Source organism: Canis lupus, chromosome 2 (assembly GCF_003254725.2).
Source record: "Canis lupus dingo isolate Sandy chromosome 2, ASM325472v2, whole genome shotgun sequence".
In the NCBI taxonomy this organism is placed as follows: domain Eukaryota; kingdom Metazoa; phylum Chordata; class Mammalia; order Carnivora; family Canidae; genus Canis; species Canis lupus.
In genome coordinates, this window is record NC_064244.1 from 12,158,014 (window position 1) to 12,179,524 (window position 21,511).

The following is a 21,511-nucleotide window of genomic DNA, read 5'->3' on the forward strand; positions in this document are numbered from 1 at the left end:
CAAAAGGAATGACATTTGCATTATAGGAATTCCTGAAGGAGACAAGAAAGGGAGAAAGACCAGTAATGGCTGAAATGTCCCCTAATCTAGGGGAATAAAATGGACATCCAGATTGATCAGGTCTAGAGGACCTCAAATAGGATGAACCTGAATAGGGCTACCCTGAGACACATTATAGTCAAATTGTCAAAAGTCAAAGACAAAGAAAGAATTTTAAGAGCAGTGACAGAAAAAAGTTACACACAAGGGAACACCCAAAAGATTATTAACACATTTCTCACAAAAACATTTTAGTCAAAAAAATTTTAATCAAGGAATGGGATGACATACTCAAACTATTGGAGGAAAATAACTGTCAACCAAGTATTCTATACTGGCTAAACTGTCCCTTGAAACAAAGCAAGGATAAAGACTTCCCTGAGCAAATAACCATTAAAGGAGTTCCTTATCCCTATATCTACCTTACAAAAGATGCTAATGGAAGTTCTTTAAGTAAAGGAACAATAATTATCACAAAAACATAAAAAGATAGCAAAAATCTCAGTGGTAATGGTAAACATACAGTCATATATTCTACAATATGGTAACAGGGATAGTTAATTCACTTAAAACTCTAGCTGAAGTTTTAAAAAATGTACTAAAAATAACTATGTTAATCTGTTATTACATAATGTAAAAGCAATAACCAAAAAGGAGGAGAGGAAGTAAAAGTGTAAGGGTTATCAATTTTATCAAAGTTGTATCAGTTTAAAATGAGGTGTTATAAGTTTAAGATATTATATATAAGCCTCATTGTAATTTCTAGGAAAATCCTTTAGTAATTACATAAAACATAGATAGGAACTCAAAGCACAATGATACCAAAAGACATCAAAACACACCCTAAAAAAGTAACAGGTTTAAGTAAGAAATAATAGTTGTACAAAATAACCAGAAAATAATGAACAAAATGGCAATAGTAAATCCTTATCTATAAATAATTACTTTAGTTGTAAACAGATTTCTTCAATTAAAAGCCACAAAATGGCTAAATGGATTAAAAACCATACCCAACATTATGGTGCCTAAAAAAGACTCACTTTACCCTCAAAGACACACAGAATAAAGGGATGAAAAAAGACGTTTCAAGCAAATGGTAACTAAATTTACTTACATTACATGTATTATAAAAGTGATATGAGATAAAGAAGGTTATTATATAATGAGAAAACGGTCAATGCTTTAATAAGATAATAACTATTGTAAATATTTTGTGCATAACATTGGAATACCTGAATATATATAAGGCAGAAACTGACAAAGCACAAAGGAGAAATCGACAGTAATGCAATGGATGGATCATCCAGAAAACCAATCAGGAAACAGTATACCTAAAAAACATTACAGACCAAACAGACCTAACACATACATAGAACATTCTCTTCAACAACGGCAGGACAGATATTTTTATCAAGCAGGCAGGGAATACTTTTTAGAACAGACCATAAACTTTGCCACAAAACAAGTCTTAGCAAACTCAGGAAGACTGAAATTACACCAAATATCTTTTTTGACTACAATGGCATAAAATTAAAAATCAATCCCAACAGGAAAGCTGGAAAACTCATGACCATATGCAAATTAAATAACACTCTCCTTAAAACCATTTGATCAATTGATAGTTAAAGGGGAAATAAAAAAGGGTTTTTTTATTTTTTATTTTTTTGAGACAAACAAAAATGAAAGTACAACATACCAGAACTTGTGGGCTATAATAAAAGCAATTCTAATACGGAAGTGTACAGCAATAAACATCTACATTAAGAAGCAAAAAAAGATCCTAAATAAGTAACCTAACTCTCTAAGCCTTAAGGAACCAGAAAAAGTGGAACTGAGTCCAAAATTAGAAGAAATAAAAATGAAAGTAAACATAAATGAATTAGAGAATAGAAAAGCAATAGAAAGGAATAGCCAAAGTAAGAGCTGGTTCTTTGAAAAGATAAATAAACCCTTAGGCAAACCCTTAGGTACACTAACAAAGAAAAAGGCAAATCAATAAAATTATAAATGTAAAAAAGCACATTACAAGTGATACTACAGAAATACAAAGATCTTAACAATATACCAATATACTACACAACATAGAATAAATGAAAAAAATTATCTGAAATGCACAACTTACCAAGAATGAATCAGGAAAAATTAGAAAATGTAACTAGACCATTTACTAGTTAGATGATTGAATAAGTAATCAAAAATGCCCCAAGGGGGAATAAACATTGTTAAAATGACCATAGTACCCAAAGCAATCTACAGATTTAATAAAATCTCCATCTACCAACAGCATTTTTCACAGACCTACATAATCCTAAAATTTTTATGGACCCACAAAAGACCCCAAAGAGCCAAAGCAGTCTTGAAAAAGAAAAACAAAACTGGAAGTAGCACAATCCCAGATTTCCAGTTATATTGCAAAGCAGTAGTAACAAAAATCATATAGTACTGGCACAAAAATAGGCACATGGATCAATAGAACAGAACAGAGAGCCCAGAAATAAGCCCACAGTTATAAGGTTAATTAATCTACAACAAAGGAAGCAGGAATATGCAATGGGAAAAAGTCTCTTAACCAAAAGGTACTGGGAAAACTGGACAGCTACAAGCAAATGAATGAAATTGGACCTACACCATACACAAAAATAAACTCAAAATGGACTAAGGACCTAATTGGGAGACTTGAAACCATAAAAATCCCAGAAGACAACATATCTGATATCAGCCACAGAAACATTTTTCTAGATATATCTCTAAAGCAAGAGAAATAAAAACAAAAATAAATTATTGCAACTACATCAAAATAAAAACTTTTGCATAGCAAAGGAAACCATCAACAAAAGACAACCCGCTGAATGAGAGAAGATATTTACAAATGACATATCTGATAAGGGATATCCAAAATATATAAAGAACTTCTACACTGAATGCCAAGAAAAACCAATCCAATTTAAAAATGGGCAGAAGACATGAACAAACATTTCTCCAAAGATGATACGCAGATGGCCAACAGACACATGAAAAGATGCTCAACATCACTCACCATCAGGGAAATTCAAATCAAAACTGCAATGAGATATTACCTCACATGGGTCAGAATGGCTAAAATTAACAACACAGGAAACAGATGTTGGCAAGTATATGAAGAAAAAGAAACCTTTGTGCAATAATGGGGGGAATGCAAACTCAAGTGCATCCATTGTGGTAAACAACTTGGGATTTCCTCACAAAATTAAATATAGAAGTTCTATATGATCCAGTAATTCCACTGCTGGGTATTTATCCAAAGAGTATGAAAACACTAATTTGAAAGAATCATGCATCCCTATGTTTACTGAAATATTATTTTTAATAGCCAAATTATTGAAGCAGTTCAAGCATCTATCAATAGGTGAAAGGATAAGAAGAGGTGGTGGGGATCCCCGGGTGGCTCAGCGGTTTAGCGCCGCCTTTGGCCCAGGGCATGATCCTGGGGTCCCATCGAGTATCACATCGGGCTCCCTGCATGGAGCCTGCTTCTCCCTCTGCCTGTGTCGCTGTGTCTCTGCCCCCCCCCCTCTCTCTGTCTCTCTCTATCTCTCATAAAATCTTAAAAAAAAAGAAGAGGTGGTGGACACACACACACACACACACACACACACACACTAGAATATTACCCAGCCATAAAAAGAAAGAAAGAAAGAAAGAAATCTTGCCATTTGCAACAACATGGAATGAGGGTATAATGATAAATGAAATAAGTCAGAGAAAGACAAATCCCATATGATTTCACTCACATGTGGAATTTAAGAAACAAAACAAAAAAGACATACCTAAAACAGACTTTTAAATATAGAAAACAAATTGGTGGTTGACAGAGGAGAGGTATGTGGGAAGATATGAGAAATGAGTGAAGGGGATTAAGAGTACATTCATTATGATGAGCACTAAGTAATGTATAGAATTCCTGAATCACTTTATTGTATACTTGAAACTAATATAACACTGTATGCTAACTATAGTGGAATTTTTAAAATAAATAATTTTTTAAAGTTGCAACTTCCCTCCCCACATGAGTATCTCCCTATTATCATTACCTGATTAGTTTTTCTCCATACTGTAAACATTTTACTTCTTTAATAGTCTACATTCCACTTCTTAAATTTTTTTTTAAGATTTTATTTATTTATTCATGAGAGACACACACAGAGAGAGGCAGAAAAACAGGAAGAGAGAGAAGCAGGCTCCATGCAGGAAGCCCAATGTGGGACTCAATCCCAAGACTCCAGGATCACACCCTGAGCCAAAGGCAGATCAACTGTTGAGCCATCCAGGCATCCCTCCACTTCTTAAACATAAATTCACCTAGGGCAAAGACTTTTTGTCATTTTGTTCAATGCTCATTCCTGGCATATAAAAAGTGCTCAATAAATATATGTTGAGTAAAAAAAGAAAAAAAAATGTCCCAGAGAAGAAAAGTCCAGGACCAGATGGATTCACTGTGAATTTTACCAAACATTTAAATTAAGATTTAAAACTAATACTTATCAAATTCTCCATAAAATTAATAATGAAGGAACACTCTCAAACTCATTTTAGGAGGCTAGCATTATCCTGATAACAAAATCAGAAAAGAATGCTACTAGAAAGAAAAGAAAACTACAGGCCAATATCCTAATGATTATAGATGCAAAAATTCTCAACAAAGTACTAACAAAAAATTCAGTAGCCTATGGGGCGCCTGGGTGGCTCAGTCAGTTAAGCATCAGCCTTCAGCTCAGGTCATGATCTCAGGGTTCTGAGATTGAGCCCTGCATCAGGCTCCTCTGCCCCTCACTTGGTTTGTGCTTTCTCTCTTACTCTCTCAAGTAAAATCTTTTAAAAAAATTCAGCAGCCTATTAAAAGAATCATTAAAAGGATAATTCACCATATTCAAGTGGGATTTATCCCTGGGATGAAAGGATGGTTCAGAATATGGAAATCGATCAATGTGATACATCACATTAATAGAATGAAAGAAAAGAATCCTATGATCATCTCAATAGACACAGAAAAAGCATTTGACAAAATCCAACATTCATAAAAAAAACAGTTAACAAATTAGGTATGGAAGTAACATACCTCAATATAATAAAGGCCATATATGCCAAGCCCATAGCTGGTATCACACTCAATGGTGAAAGGTTGAAAGCTTTTCTTCCAAGATCAGCAACAAGATAAGGTACCCACTCTCATCACTCCTATGCAATATAGAAATAAAAGTCCTAGCTAGAGCAATCAATAACTAGCTAACTAAATAAATGCCATCAGAATTAAAAAAAAATGTATGGTCTCTGTTTGAAGATGACATGTTTTTATATATAGAAAATCCTAAAAACTCAACCAAAAGCCTATTACACCAACCAACAAATGCAATAAAGTTACAGGACACAAAATCAGCATACAAAAGTCAAAAGAATTTCTACATAGCAACAGCAGTTTTCTGAAAAGAAGCTTATCCCATTTTACAATTGCATCAAAAACAGTAACATACTTAGGAATAAGTTTAACTGAGAAAGTGAAAGATATCTACCCTGAAAACTAGAAGGCATTGCTAAAAGCAATCCAGGAAGACACAAACTGTGGATTAAAAAATATTAATACTATTAAAATCTCAATACTACCAAAAGCCATCTATAGAGTCAATGAAATCCCTATCAAGATTCCAATGGCTTTTTTTCCCAGAAGGAAAACACTCCTAAAATTTATATGGAACCAAAAGAGATCTCAAATAGGCAAAGAAATCCCGAGAAAAAAAGAACAAAGCAGGAGGCATCGCTCTTCCTGATTTCCAGCCATACTATAAAGTTCTAGTTACCAAAACACTATGGTACTGGCACAAAAATAGACAAGAGATCAATGGAAAGAATAGAAACCCAAAAAATAGACCCAAACACATAAAGTCAACAAATATTTGACAGGGAAGACAAGAATACTGTATGAAGAAAAGACAATCTCTTCAATAAATGATGCTGGGGTAACTAAATATTCACATGTAAAAGAATGAAATTGGACCCATATCTTACACCACTTATAAATATTAACCGAAAATGGATTAAGACTTAAGTGTGAGACATGAAATTCCAAAAATAAAGCATAGGACCAAATTTCCTTAACATGGGTCTTGGGGATCATTTTTTTTATACTAATGCAAAAGCAACAAAGTAAAAAATAAATAATGTAGTATGACTACACTAAAAATCTTTTGCACTCTAAAGAAACTATCCACACAGTGAAAAGACTACCTGCAAACTGGTAAAAAAGCATTTATAAACCATTTATCTTCTAAGGGATCACTATACAAAACATAACTCATGAAATTCAATAGCAAAAACCAAATAAGTCCATTAAGAAATGGCAAAGAACATGAATAGACATTTCTCCTAAGAATATATATAAAGGGCCAACTAGCACATGGGAAAAGACATTCAAAAGGGATGCCTGGGTGGCTCAGGGGTTAAGGGTCTGCCCTTGGCTCAGGGCATGATCCCAGGATCCTGGGAGTCAGTCCCACATTAGGCTCCCTGCAGGGAGCCTGCTTCTGTCTCTGCCTCTGTGTGTCTCTTATGAATAAAAAATAAAATCTTAAAAAAAAAAGACATTCAACATCACTAGTCATTAGGGAAATGCAAATTAAAGCTACAATATCCCTTCACACCTGTTAGAATTGCTACTATGCAATTGATAAATTATTGAACGCTGTATCTGAAGCTAAGTATGTACTACATGTTGGCTAATTCAATTTAAATTTTTTAAAAAAGAAAAAGGGTTGCCTACATGAAGCAAAAAAAGAAAAAGAGTGGGTTCTACCAAAAGAGAACAATTATTGGCATGGCTGTGGAGGAAAGGGAATCCTTGCTGATAGGATTGTAAATTCATGCAGCCAATATGGAAAACAGCATGGAGAATCCTAAAAAAAAAAAAAAAAAAAAAAAAAAAAAGATCTAGTTAGGATCTAGCAATTCCACCTCTGAGAATATACTGAAGGAAACAAAAACACTAATGCAAAAAGATACCTGCACCCGCATTGTCACAGCAGCAGTATTTACAAAAGCCAAGACATGGAAACAACCTAAGTGTCCATCAGTAAGTTAATGAATAAAGAAGTAGTGGTATGCATACACAGATACACATTTCTTTTCTGAATAGCTCCTACAGTGTTTGGCTTTGTTAGCAGACAGCACAAGTCAGATACCACAAAACACAGCGTGTAGGAAGCTTCTCCTTTTGGTTCCAGTGCACTTATTGGTTTTCCTTTTCTTTTCTTTTTTTCTTTTCTTTTCTTTTCTTTTCTTTTCTTTTCTTTTCTTTTCTTTTCTTTCTTTTCTTCTTTTCATTTCTTTCTTTTCTTTTTTTCTTTTCTTTTATTTTTTCTTTTGGCTTGTTTGCTTTGGCCCTGTGACTGATAGCAATTTAAAGCAACCCAGTTACAGTCCTCCTTCAGTGAGTTTTACAGGCATCCTGATGGATAAATTCTCCCTTTCCCTACCAGCTACTAACCAAATCTAGGTCACAATATCCCGGCAAATTTTTCTACCTTCCAATGGGTCCCAGTAACACACCCTCTCCAATAAAGTCTAAAACTCATTGTTTGGATATGGGGGTGGGGGGGATGCTCTCATCTCATCCAAAATGATGCCTCCTTTGGACTGTCTGTCTCAGCACTAGAAGTAGTAAGTTGCCCCTTACATCTGTCATTCCTCTCTTCCTATTGTTCTTTTGTTTCTCGTTATACATAACTACTCTTTAAAATTACATAGTTATTCTTTTTATTACATTTTCCTTGTTCACATTTCTAGTGTGGTTTCTGTCTCCTGAATGGACACTAACTGTTAAGAAAGTCTATAAAATGAGGCTAATACTAGTGACCCCTTAGATTGGTTTTCATGATTATAGGAGTTATATGGATAAAGTTCTTTTTTTTAATAAGATTTCATTTGTTTATTTATTCATGAGAGACACAGAGAGAGAGAGGCAGGGACACAGGCAGAAGGAGAAGCAGGCTCCATGCAGGAAGCCCGATGTGGGACTCGATCCTGGAACTCCAGGATCATGCCCTATGCCGAAGGCAGGCTCTAAACTGCTGAGCTACCCAGGCATCCCTAGATAAAGTTCTTAAACCATGTAGATTGGTAATAGTCTTAATCTATTCAGAGACAGGTGTGCAACTGGTAATCCTTGGCAAAACTTTCAATAGATAATTCTTGTAACAAAAACAAAAAAATTTAAGAAATTCCTGCTGAGAAATTATCTACCTTCTTCTTTTTTTAAAAAAATTATCTACTTTCTAAAGAACACATTCTCCAATCCTTAGAGTTGTAACAGCACCTTGTTTACACCTCTATTCTAATTACAGTACAACCTTACTATATACAAACTATTTCTTACCCAAAGGACTCAGCTTCTTGAGGAAAATCATCACATTTTATTGTTTACTGAATCTTTGGTATAGAATAGATGCTCATGTAGGTTTGTGATGAGTCAGAGTACAGCTACCTTGCCAACATATCACAACCCAACAATGTCCCTGATTTTTCTCAACTCTCTTTTTAAAAATATTTTATTTAGTCACGAGAGAAAGAGAGAGAGAGAGAAAGGATGAGAGAGAGGCAGAGGGAGAAGCAGGCTCAATGTGGGGCTCGATCCCAGGACCCTGGGATCACGACCCAAGCCGAAGGCGGATGCCTAAACAACTGAGCTACCCAGGCACCCTTTTTCTCATCGCTCTGATCTACATTCTGCATGGATTGCTGAAAGAGTCTTTCCAAAAGTATGCTCCACCAAACTTCATAAAAATAATCACGCCCCTATATTATCTTGACTCAAAACTACTTGAGTTTCATTTCAGGTATGGGTAGATCAATAAAATATGATATTCCTATAACCTTCCCTCTTGTCTGACTTAAAGATCTTCAACAGGAATTAAATAATTTTGCAAAAAATTGTCCACAAACACCATCTCCTCCTTTTACTTAATAATTTTCAAGGGACAGTAGGATAACTTTAGAGTCATATAAGTATAATACAGAAAGAATGGATGCACTACCTTCAGAAAGGAAAAACTGAAAAGAGACCTTTAAAGATTTGAAAACATAGAACCAAGCGAGATCTATAGTTTTATGACCAACTTATTTATTGGTACACTATAGTTTGAAAGAATATTCTTCAGGGATCCCTGGGTGGTGCAGCGGTTTAGCACCTGCCTTTAGCCCAGGGCTCGATCCTGGAGACCTGGGATTGAATCCCACGTCAGGCTCCCGGTGCATGGGGCCTGCTTCTCCCTCTGCCTATGTCTCTGCCTCTCTCTCTCTCTCTCTCTCTCTCTCTGTGTGACTATCATAAATAAATTTTAAAAAATTTAAAAAAATATTCTTCAGTATTATATTCTTCTGCCATTAATTTTACTTGAATGGCAATTGTTTAGAGTAAGAGCTAGTGTTCTTATATATACGAAAAAAAATCAGTGAAGGAATTTTTATATTATACCCTTGTTCTTGTCTTTTGAGTTCTATCTTGCATTTATTTCAAATTCTATACTCCAACACAGCAAAACCAAAAGTTAAAGAGGTGTTTTCATTTTTTGCTACTGTTTTAAAGCTAATCTGGTTTGCTCTCAACTGCAAGTCATTTTAGTTTTATAAAGGTCTCCATTCTGGCTGACTTCATTAAATATTCACTTGAGTAGTGTGCACTTTACATTAAGAGAGTAAATATGACAGTATTCCCCTCTTGTCTGTGGTTTTGTTCTCTGTGGTTTCACAGTTACCCAAGGTCAACCGCACTGTAGGAAACAGATGATCTTTTTTCTGATGTATGGTCAAAAGGTCAATAGTAGGTTGCCTTTTGTTTTGATTGTTTCCTCTGCTGTGCAAAAACTTTTTATTTTCATATAGTCCCAATATTTTATTTTTGCTTTTATCTCCCTTGTCTCAGAAGACATATCTAGAAAAATGTTTTGGCTTATGTCAGAGATGTAAGAAAGCCTGTGCTCTTTTCTAGGATTTTTATGGTTTCAGGTCTCACATTTATGTCTTTAATTCATTTTGAGTTTATTTTTATGTATAGTATAAGAAAGTGGTCCAGTTTCATTTGTTTACATGTCGCTGACCAATTTTCCCAGTCCTCTTTGTTGAAGAGACTGTCTTTTTCCAACTGGATACTCTTGCCTGTTTTATTGAAGATTAATTGATCATATAGTTGTAGGTTTATTTCTGTGTTTTCTATTGGTCATTGGTCACTGCATCTATTTTTGTGCCAGTACCATACGGTTTTGACTCCTACAGCTTTGTAATAGAACTTGAAGTCCAGAATTGTGATACTTTCAGCTTTTGTTTTAAAAATTGCTTTGACCATTGGGAGTCTTTTGTGGTTCCATATATATTTTAGAATTTTTTTTATTTCTATGAAAAACGCTCTTGGCATTTTCATAGGGACTGTATTAAATCTGTAGATTGTTTTGGATAGTATAGATATTTCAACAATATTTGTTCTTCCAATCCATGGGCAAAGAATATTTTTCCATTTATTTGTGTTGTATTCAATTTCTTTCACCAGTGTTTTATAGTTTTGAGAGGGACAGGTCCTTCAACTGTTTGGTTAAGTTTATTCCCTGGTCTTATTATATTAGGTGCAATCTATTGAATGGGAGAAGATATTTGTAAATGGTTTATCTAAAAAAGATTTAATATCCAAAACATATAAAAAACTTATACTCCACACCAAAAAATAAAGCCAAGTAATCCAATTTAAAAATGGGCAGGGAAAAAAAAAATGGGCAGGAGACATGAACAGACATTTCTCCAAAGGCAGCATCCAGATGGCCAATAGGTACATAAAAAATGCTGAACATCTTTCATCATCAAGGAAGTACAAATCAAAACTACAAGATACTACCTCATATTTGCCAGAGTATCTAAAATCAAAAACACAGGAAACAAATATTGGCAAGGATGTGGAAAAAAAAAAGGAACCCTGTACATGGTTGGTAGGAATGCAAACTGGTGCACCTACTGTGGAAAACAGTATGAAACTTCTTCAAAAAGCTAAAAATAGAACTACCCTATGATCCAGTAATCCCACTACTCAGTAGTCATCCAAAGAACACAAATATAAAAAGAGAGATGTGCCCATATGTTTATAGCAGAATTATTACAAATAGCCAAACTTCCATAGTCAAACTATGGAAAACAGCCCAATATCCATTGACTAATGAGTAGATAAAGAAGATGTGGTATAAGATAAACTCAAAGATAAACTAAAAATGGATGAAAGATCTAAATGTGAGACAAGAATCCATCAAAATCCTAGAGGAGAACACAGGCAACACCCTTTTTGAACTTGGCCACAGTAACTTCTTGCAAGATACATGTAATGAAGACAAAGGAAACAAAAGCAAAAATTAATTACTGGAACTTCATCAAGATAAAAAACTTCTGCACAGCAAAAGAAACAGTCAACAAAACTAAAAGACAACCTATAGAATGGGAGAAGATATTTGCAAATGACCTATCAGACAAAGGGCTAGTATTTAAGATCTATAAAGAACTTATTAAACTCAACAGCAAAGAAACAAACAATCCAATCATGAAATGCGCAAAAGACATGAACAGAAATTTCACCAAAGAAGACATAGACATGGCCAACAAGCACATGAGAGAATGCTCTGCATCACTTGTCATCAGGGAAATACAAATCAGAACCACAATGAGATACCACCTCACACCAGTGAAAATGGTGAAAATTAACAAGACAGGAAACAACAAATGTTGGAGAGGATGTGGAGACAGGGGAACCCTCTTGCACTGCTGGTGGGAATTTGAACTGGTGCAGCCATTCTGGAAAACTGTGTGGAGGTTCCTCAAAGAGTTAAAAATAGAACTGCTCTATGACCCGGCAATTGTATTGCTGGGGATTTACCCCAAAGATACAGATGCAGTGAAACTCTGGGACACCTACACCCCAATGTTTATAGCAGCAATGTACACAATAGCCAAACTGTGGAAGGAGCCTCAGTGTCCATCGAAAGATGGATAAAGAAGCTGTGGTCTATGTATAAAATGGAATTTTACCAGCCATTAGAAATGACAAATACCCACCATTTGCTTCAATGTGGATGGAACTGGAGGGTATTATACTGCGTGAAGTAAGTCAATCAGAGAAAGACAAACATTATATCGTCTTATTCATTTGGGGAATATAAAAATAGTGAAAGGGAATAAAGGGGAAAGGAGAGGAAATTAGTGGGAAATATCAGAGAGGGAGACAGAACATGAGAGACCCCTAACTCTGGGAAACAAACAAGGGGTAGTGGAAAGGGAAGGTGGGCAGAGGGATGGGGTGACTGGTGACAGGCACTGAGGGGGGCACTTGACGGGATGAGCACTGGGTATTATGCTATATATTGGCAAATTGAACTCCAATAAAAATTTTTAAAAAAAAATAAGATGTGGTAGAGATATACAGTGGAATACTATTCAGCCATAAAAAAACAATAAAAACTCGCCACTTCTAATAAAATGGATAAAGCTAGAGATCTTAATGCTAAGCAAAATAAGTCAGAGAAAAAGAAATACCATAGATTTCACTCATCTGTGGGATTTAAGAATAAAACAAATGAGCAAAGGGGAAAAGAGAGAAAAACCAAGAAACAGACTCTTAACTCCAGAGAACAGACTGATGGTAACAGGTCACCAGGTGGGAATAAATGAAACACGTGATGGGGAATAAGGAGAGCACTTGTTCTAATGAGGAATGGGTATCGGTGTCATATGCAGCTGTTGAATCACTATATTATAAACCTGAAACTAATATAACACTGTATGTTAACTATGCCAGAATTAATTTTTTTAAAAAGTCAATAGTAGGCTAACTGTACATCATAAGGACTACATTGCTCACCTCACTGCATCTCATCAAGTAAGCATTTTATCAACTCATATCATCACAAGGGTAATTATAGTAAAATATTTTGAGAAAGAGACTACATTCACATAACTTACATAGCAGTACACTGTTATAATTGTTCTACTAATGTTAATTTTCTACTGTTCCTAGCTTACAAATTAAGTTTTATCATAGATATGTACATATAGAAAAAAAAACATAGCATACATACATATCTGTGGTTTCAGGCATCCGTGGGGGTCTTGGAATGTATCCCCTGTGGATAAGAGGGACGGGAAACCACTGCACACACAAATCTCAGCCAAATGACAAAGTAGTAACATGACTAAGTGATTAAAGTACTGGCTCACCACAACGGGCTTCATCTGTTCCATTTGGGCTGTCAGATGGAAAAATCACAGAATTTGCTGGATGAAATGTAGCCTGTATCCTCACGTAATACAAATCCAACTTCAAAATTAAGAGGTGGAGAGGACAAAACATACTCTTCTCCTTCAATAAATAAATGGAATACATAATTATTTTATGAACACTAGTTTTTAAATATGCTAAGGACACAGAAGTTAGATGATAAAAAAGCAGAGTTAGAGTATAGTTTTCTGTTTTCATTCCATTTTGCTTCAAATGTATAGGGAAGGCACTAGGATTGCTCTGAAGTGTGACAGCCATTTGCATGCCGATTAAAGCCTTCAAAAGCTTTAATTAAACACAAGGTCTAGATTAATCTCTGGCCATTCTGCCCCGCATATAAAACATAATTTAATACCAGTGGGATTTGCCTTATTTTTTAATGCCTATTTCAATCGCATCCCTGAACTTCTGCTGGGTAATACTAAACTCCACAAAAAAGATCTTATAATTATCTATTGGAAAAATTTGCAAAAACAGTAAGAAAGGTTTTCTTTTCTCCTCATGTACAGCAGTTGGCCTTTCAGGAAAAATTCCTATACTTTTGATCTAATTAGAATTATACTCTAACCAGCAAAGATGGTGTTCAAATTGAAGCACACAAAAATTGAGTTTTGATTTAATTTCTGAAAAGAATTCTCTGTGAGATCATGCACTCTCAGAGACTTCTGCTAAGGTTAATTTTGGTGATAATTTAAAACTTTTAACCACTCTCTTGCCTCCAGTTACATTCTATTCAATGTCAACTTTCTGTTATTCTAATTCTGGTGATGTGGTATTTGATTAGAGAAGGAAAATGTTTAATTAAGAAACAGAAATAAGGTAATGCTGGTTAACCCTCAAAAGCTCATTAATCATTAAATCTCTTGTTCTACATTCCTCCATTCTTCAATGTCTATCAGAACCAAATACATACACACAGGTTAGAAAGGTTTATTATAAGTTCAGAACACACATTCTGAATAAATACACAGCACCATACAAAATTAGTACAAAGAATTATACAATCTCAACAATGAAAGAAGTCTTGAGTAAAGGATTACTAATTAAAAGTTCTTTAATCTAGTTCCCAATCCAGACTTTTATCTCCTATATTATCATTGATAACTGCCTTACGCTCAGGTAATAATTCAACTTCTCCACTTACTAAATATCATTTAATGAAACATAACTTCAGAAGATACAATGTGCCTAACTTCTAAATGAAAATAATGTTCATGTATATGGATAAAGAAAAATAAAGTATGAGCATTTTCAGGCAGCATGTTTAATGTTGTCTATCCACTAACAGACTCTGGGATAGGAGTGATCAAAGAGAAACATCAATCAGTGTTAAAATGACAAAGTAACTGCAGGCACAATGCATACTGTTTCAATTCATTCTCAGAACCTAAATAATGGATAGACTTTCAAAAATGCCTACTTGACTTTTTGGGATTCATTTTTATGACAATCATTCTGCCCCTTAATTGAAATGCTCTACAAAATATTTAGTCAAAGAATTAGACAAATTCCATCTATTACTTGAAAATATTATGTTTTTAATTTAAACAGAATTTCAGGATCAAGACAAATTTTTGGCTGGCCTTAAGTCACTTTTCCAAACACAGTAAGTTTTTTTTTTTTAACTCCTAGGTGGTTCTGAAATATGAATTTCATTATATACTCATTCGAAGTGCCAAACAAAATTAAAATACAATTAAATTTTATAGAAGTGTTTTTAAATTATGTAAAATAATTTAAAATACTTTCATAATTTTTATAACTAAAAAACTGTGTAAATTTTAGCCACAAGCACAGAATATTATTGGAAGTCTCTCTAAGGCCTAGGCTGTGATATAGCATATAGATACACTAGTAATATGTTTTAGTTTTTGAGGATATGTGATATAACCTACATCCTGGTATTCACTATTAGTGAGCTATATTACTGAAGGACTCTAATATGTTTTAAATTTTGGTAGCAGGAGGAAGTAATTATTTCAATGTTTAAAACTTCAGACTTCAGTGAACACTAGAAAAAACTTACCTTTCTTTAGTATGCTGGTATCTGGAAGTGATTTATCAGAAATTTTACATTCCTGGGTCATACTAATGTCATCTAGAGCAACAGTAGCATTTGATGATAAAACAGTAGCTTCTAAAATCAACTACAATTACAGAAAAACAAATTATTAAAAATATAACATAAATGTCTTACAATCATATATCTTTGTTTAAAGAAGCTTATTTGCATTTGTCCCACCTTCCTAATTTTAGAAAACTGTTTTGACCAGAACATTCAAATTATAAATTTATAAAGTCATAACAGCTTTGACAGAATCTTATGTAACCTTAATGTCTTAGGTAACCTTGTTTCCATTAAAAGTTGAAACATTCATCACTCCTGAAAGGTTGCCTTCCCTTTGGAGCTATTAAGAGTCGTATGCATTTAAAATGAGCTCTTTGGGGTAATCAACTGTGTGGTTTACAACTCAATTTAATTGAGATATGAATTCATTTGTAATGGGTCTGCTGGAGGCAATGATTCATTTTAATATCAGAATATTTAAATACTAATACATATTATATATACATATACAGATACCTACTTAGTGAGGTAAAACAGAATCAATAACCACGTACAGTGGTTAATAATATTCATAAGTTAAAGCACTCAGGCATCTATTTCAGTTTAATTTATTCTAACACTCTGAATAATGACTGATCTAATTTGTTTTCTTTCTTGTTAATCACATTATTATGTTGTTAATCTACCACTTTAAAAAAGAGAGAGAAAAATTATATCTGGAGTCTTAAAGATATGTAGCAGGACCACTAGTCCGGGACACAGTAGGTGGTACATCTCCATCTTACCAGAGAGGACCTCACATCCCAAAGATCTTACAATTTACTTGGTATAATGCATTAACAACTAAACTACACCAGAACTGCTATACAAAAAGATATGTATAGGATACCAGGAGAAGAGAAGAAAAACATTTTACTACTTTTGCTGAGAATGTGAGGTAAAATTTGAAAAGAAGTTGGTAAAAATACTAATTACCTAACAACCAATAATTATCTAATAATAGCTCCTCAGTTATAATTGCTGTTTCAGATTCTGTTAGAGAAACTGGTAACATCACAAGCAAAAGCAATGAGAGGTTATAATGTATGGTACATTTAGAACACTTTGGAGGTTATAGGATGATGGGTTTGGAGATGAGCTATCCCAAAATATGACACACCATGGTATAATGAATATTTCAAGCTGAAGGAATTTAAGACACAGTATGTGCAGGATGGACTTTCTGATTTTTTCCGCCACAGTGGATCATAATGCCCTCATGTGAGAGGTGTCCTCTGTATAACTGGAGAAAGGAAGCATCCTTATTTTGGAAGATGAAAGGACACATAAGCAGAGGAAGCCGAATTTTAGCCTGGCTAAGTTTCTCCCAGTTTATTACACTTAGCTTATACGCTTTGATCCATGATATCTTTCCATGACTGTCCACTCTTCTTCAAACCTTGCATAAAAAGGCTTAGAATTAGCAATTTCTTTATTAACTGGTCTTTTTGTCCTTATTAAGGCTTCAGTGTCATGTAAGACATTAAATAATTTTGTATGCTTTCTCCTTCAATCTGCTTTGTTAGTTTAATTTTCAGACCCAGCCAGGAACCACGAAAGATCCAGGGAAAATGTTTTCCTCCTATACTTAGGAATATAGGATTTTAAGAGGACAATAAATTAAGTAATAGATGGAACTGATTGTAAGAAATGGTGCAGCCCAATTAGAGGGCAATTTGATGTTATTTATTAAGAAGAAAAATAGCACAAAGTACAAAAATTAACCCCACTTCTCAGCATTTAGTCTAAAGAGACACTCATAGAAATGTACATGAAGGCCTGTTCAGGAATGTTTACCTCAATGCTGGTTTTGAGAGCAAATAAATGGAAACAATTTAAAGGTGAATCAAAAATAAATAAATAAATAAATAAATAAATAAATAAATAAATAATAAATAAATAAATAGTTATACAGACCATGGATAACCATTCCAGTTAAAAAAATACTGTCTCTATGTGCTAATATGGAAAGAACCTCAATATGTGTTTCTAAGTGAAAAATTACAGAAAAAAAAGTTTATGATAGGATACTACTTAGGCTAAAAGCATAATGGCTTAGATTACTAGATACAGTGGTTCATACATATACATCACATAAATAGAATAGGGTCCAGAAGTAAAAATGAACTAATGTCTACACTAACCTCAAGATAAAGACATAATAAGAGGTGAAGGAGGTCAGGAGAGACCATTGCCTTTATCTGCAATTTTTGGTACTTTGTAATGAGATGTCTATAATTTTAAAATTTTTAAAATTCTGATTTGAACTGGTTTTTGGTAGAGTCTTAACCAACTAAGAAATCTGGCCTTCATACATAAGGCAGGAAACCGTTTTTAAAGAAGGATTTTGATAAAATATCCACAGGCATTGTTACTGAAAAATATATTATGCCTAAACCATTAAGTTATTGTAATTTATTTTGGACAGCTTTAATTTTGAAAGATTTTTCCTTATTACTAGAACTCATCCCAGACTGAAATCAGTTAAAATTCAGATACTTAATTCTCAAACTCATTAGACAAGCCTTTATTGACCATTGTATTTTAAGCCCTGCACAACTTTTTAAAAAGTGAGGACCAAGAATGCTTGGGGCACTTCTCTGTGCCTCTAGAGAGGTATATGGAGTAGGTGGGACTCTACAAGTTGAAATAGAATTGTGAAATAGGTCTGTAAAATATGGTTATATCATTTTGTCTGAAAGAAAGCACCAGACTTGTAGATATTCACATTAAAATGTTAAAATAAAACTACTTCCAAAGCCAAATAAAAATATGAGGTCATCTAACCTCTGCTTGTTTACTTCTTTATAATTAAACACAGAACTCTAAAATGAGAAATTCTAATTCTACCATGAATTGAAATCTTCCAATTTAAAAAAGAATAAAAACAACTTATATCTGTAAATATACCATTTGATGATTCCAAAATCTTTTTGGCTATTTGTTTTTTATTGCTTATTTCAACTAAGCCAATCTTTTGATTTGTGACCAAAGGCAGTTTTCCCTTGGGAAATACAGGACCAATTAATAATCAGTGAGAAAGAGTTCATGCAGAAGAAATGTTTCAACCATGTGTATTTCAGTTACAAATGAAGGAAAAGTGAAAAACCTCATTTTTTAAGATTCTTAAGGAAATCTGGGAATTTAAATTCCAAGTTATATGCTCTCCCTTCTAAAACTCCTTTTAAGGATCTTGCTGATAATTTGTTTTATTCAGTGATAATATAGTACTTCCTGAAAGAGCAAATTCATGCCTTGTTTTTGTTTTCAGGAACCAAACAACTTATAACTGTTGCTTACAATCAAATGATAATACTTTTTTTTATATATATATATATCTGAAAAACCAAGGTAAGCATTTCCAGAAAAATACTCAATTAGCATATTCACATTTTGGTTCTTTGATATCTCGTTTTTTTTTTTTTTAAAGGAATAACAAGAAAATATGTGAATCTAAGAGGAAGTGGAGAAAGTAGGAATAAGAAAAACTGAAATATAGGGACGCCTGGGTGGCTCAGCAGTTGACTGTCTGCCTTCACCTCAGGATCCTGGGATCAAGTCCCATACTGGGCTCCCCTCAGGAAGCCTGCTTCTCCTTCTGCCTGTGTCTCTGCCTCTCTGTGTCTCTCACGAATAAATAAATAATTTTTTTATAAAAAGAAAAACTGGAATATATTAATTTTTGAATGATGGTGTCAATAATAAGAGCAACCACAAACTTATTTAAAGCTTACTGCAAACCAAACACATTCACTTGTTTAAACCCTGTGAAGATGGTATTATTTTCATCCATTTTAAAGTAAAAGAAACAGAAGCTCCAAAGGTGAAGTAATTGGTTGAAGGTCATATATCTAATAAGAAAAATATGTAACCTGAACCATTAATGATTAGGCTATACTGCACAGCTAGAATAAAATAAAAAAAAAATAACTAGTCTTTAGTAGATGCTGCAGAACAAAGCTGTCTGCTGTAACAATATTCAATGCAGTCCTAAATAAAGAAGGCTGAGGACATTGTAACTTTATAGACTAGACCAGCTTTTACTATTGTATTATAAATCTTACCCTTCACTGAATCTTCAAATAATGTCAGGAAATTATTATTGATTTATATCATGGACTGATAAAGAATGAACATGGTATCAATCATTGTGGAAAATCTCACAAAAGGGTCATTTCAAAATGAAGTCTAAAATATGACACAATTATGTATTAATAGGAAACTCAAGAAAAGTAGATCAGCTGGAAATCAATGGACAGTACTCAGAGAAAGAACCACCTTTAAATATTAAAACTAAGAGCAGTTAAGGGAAAAAATAAATTGTAAATGAAGTGAATATATTTCTGTAAAAGCTCAAAATATCCAATGAGCAGACCAAGTTAAAACAGATGGAAAATAATACTATTAACTATTTGACTTATCTCCATCCAATAAAAAAAAAATATAAGAAAGGGAGAGATACTGAAATGGTGTTAATTTGCTGTTCTTGGGATGCCTGGGTGGCTCAGTGATTTAGCATCTGCCTTTGACTCAGGGTGTGATCCTGGAGTCCCAGGATAGAGTCCTGCATCAGGTTCCCCACAGGGAGCCTGCTTCTCCCTCTGCCTGTGTCTCTGCCTCTCTCTCTCTCTGTGTCTCTCATGAATAAATAAATAAAATATTTTTTTAAAAATTTTGTTGTTCTTATAAAGAACAAGCCTTACCCTTTTCCAGCAGGAAGAATAAAAGCCCTACCTAAGTAAGGGTGCCTATTTTCTAAGAAACTCAAAGTGATTTGTAGTCTGTTGTGATGTCTACAAGAGACATCAAAAGTACCACACTGCATTAGAAGTTCATGGCTAGAAGGGGACACAGACGTCATCCAGGTTGATGCCTTTCTCCTTCCCGGTGTTTGGATTAGACTCCACTGTCTAAATATGTTCACAGTTTAGTCACATTGAAGGATAGTCAGGTGGTTACTGAGGTCACCCTTAAATGATTCGGTCCACTAAAGTGCCAAAGAAGCCCATTCCCAAGAACATAAACTTTAAATATTTGAATATTTAAAAGCTAGATTGACTATTTATAGAGTACCTTTTGCAACTGTTGTTGCTAAAAGAATGAAGTAGAATTGCACCTAGCTAGAATCCTCATGCATATTTTCATGTTTTTAAAAATGCATTTTCAGAAAATAGGTTAAGGACAACATAAAATCTGCAATTTTTCTTCCAGCAGAAGACAAGAAAAGGAATAGAAATGGGTACAAAGAGGACCTGTATCTTTATGTGCACACACGTATTAACATTATAAGGAAACAAAATGCTAATAGATCATTCTGATATGTGAATACAAAGATATCTGCCCCTCTCTGTATTGTCTACTTATTCGAAATATGTTATATATAGTGATAATATATTAAATACTACCCTGTGTACGTATCTATGTGTGACTGTGTATATTTATGTATCGTGTGTGTGTGTCTACATGAAATCTGGACTGATTCACACCAGAATGTGAACACTGGCCTGCAATTCCTTACCTCAAGTCTTTGGGGCCAGCTGGGTTTTGAAATTTGAACAGGTTGGAGTTGAGAATGTTAATTTGAGAAACACCGTGTATATGACGTGATACCCTCAGTAGAGACTGGGGGCAGTAGTATCTAATCAAAAACATCTCCCTAAATGAACTGCCTAAAGACCTCACACAGGTTCAGGTGAGGTTAAGTTTTTCTTCTAAATTGTTTTTTCAAAAGCTTACCGTTTTCTAAATTTTAATTTTCCAAATTTTTGGTTAGAGATTGGACCTAGGGTGCCCAGGTGGCTTAGTTGGTTAAGCATCTGCCTTTGGCTCAGGTTATGATCTCATGGTCCTGGGATTGAGCTCCACATCAGGCTCCCTGCTCAGCAGGGAGTCTGCTTCTCCCTCTCCCTCTGCTGTTCCCCCTGCTTTTGTTCTCTCTCGCTCACTGTCAAAATCTTTTATTTTTTAAAAAGAGAGAGATTGTGGACCTATAATGGGCTTCTTAAATGATGAAAACTGAAGGAATTCTTATTTCTGTT

At 34.2% G+C, this 21,511-nt stretch overlaps 1 protein-coding gene across 1 annotated transcript in view; it reads right to left on the bottom strand.

Annotated features, from left to right (window-relative positions):
* Positions 1 to 21,511, bottom strand: part of MALRD1 (MAM and LDL receptor class A domain containing 1) — a 649,658-nt gene that overhangs the window by 522,846 nt on the left and 105,301 nt on the right. The window contains 1 exon segment of the mRNA XM_049096644.1: positions 15,393 to 15,513. Within this exon segment, the coding sequence (XP_048952601.1) occupies positions 15,393 to 15,513 (121 nt within the window).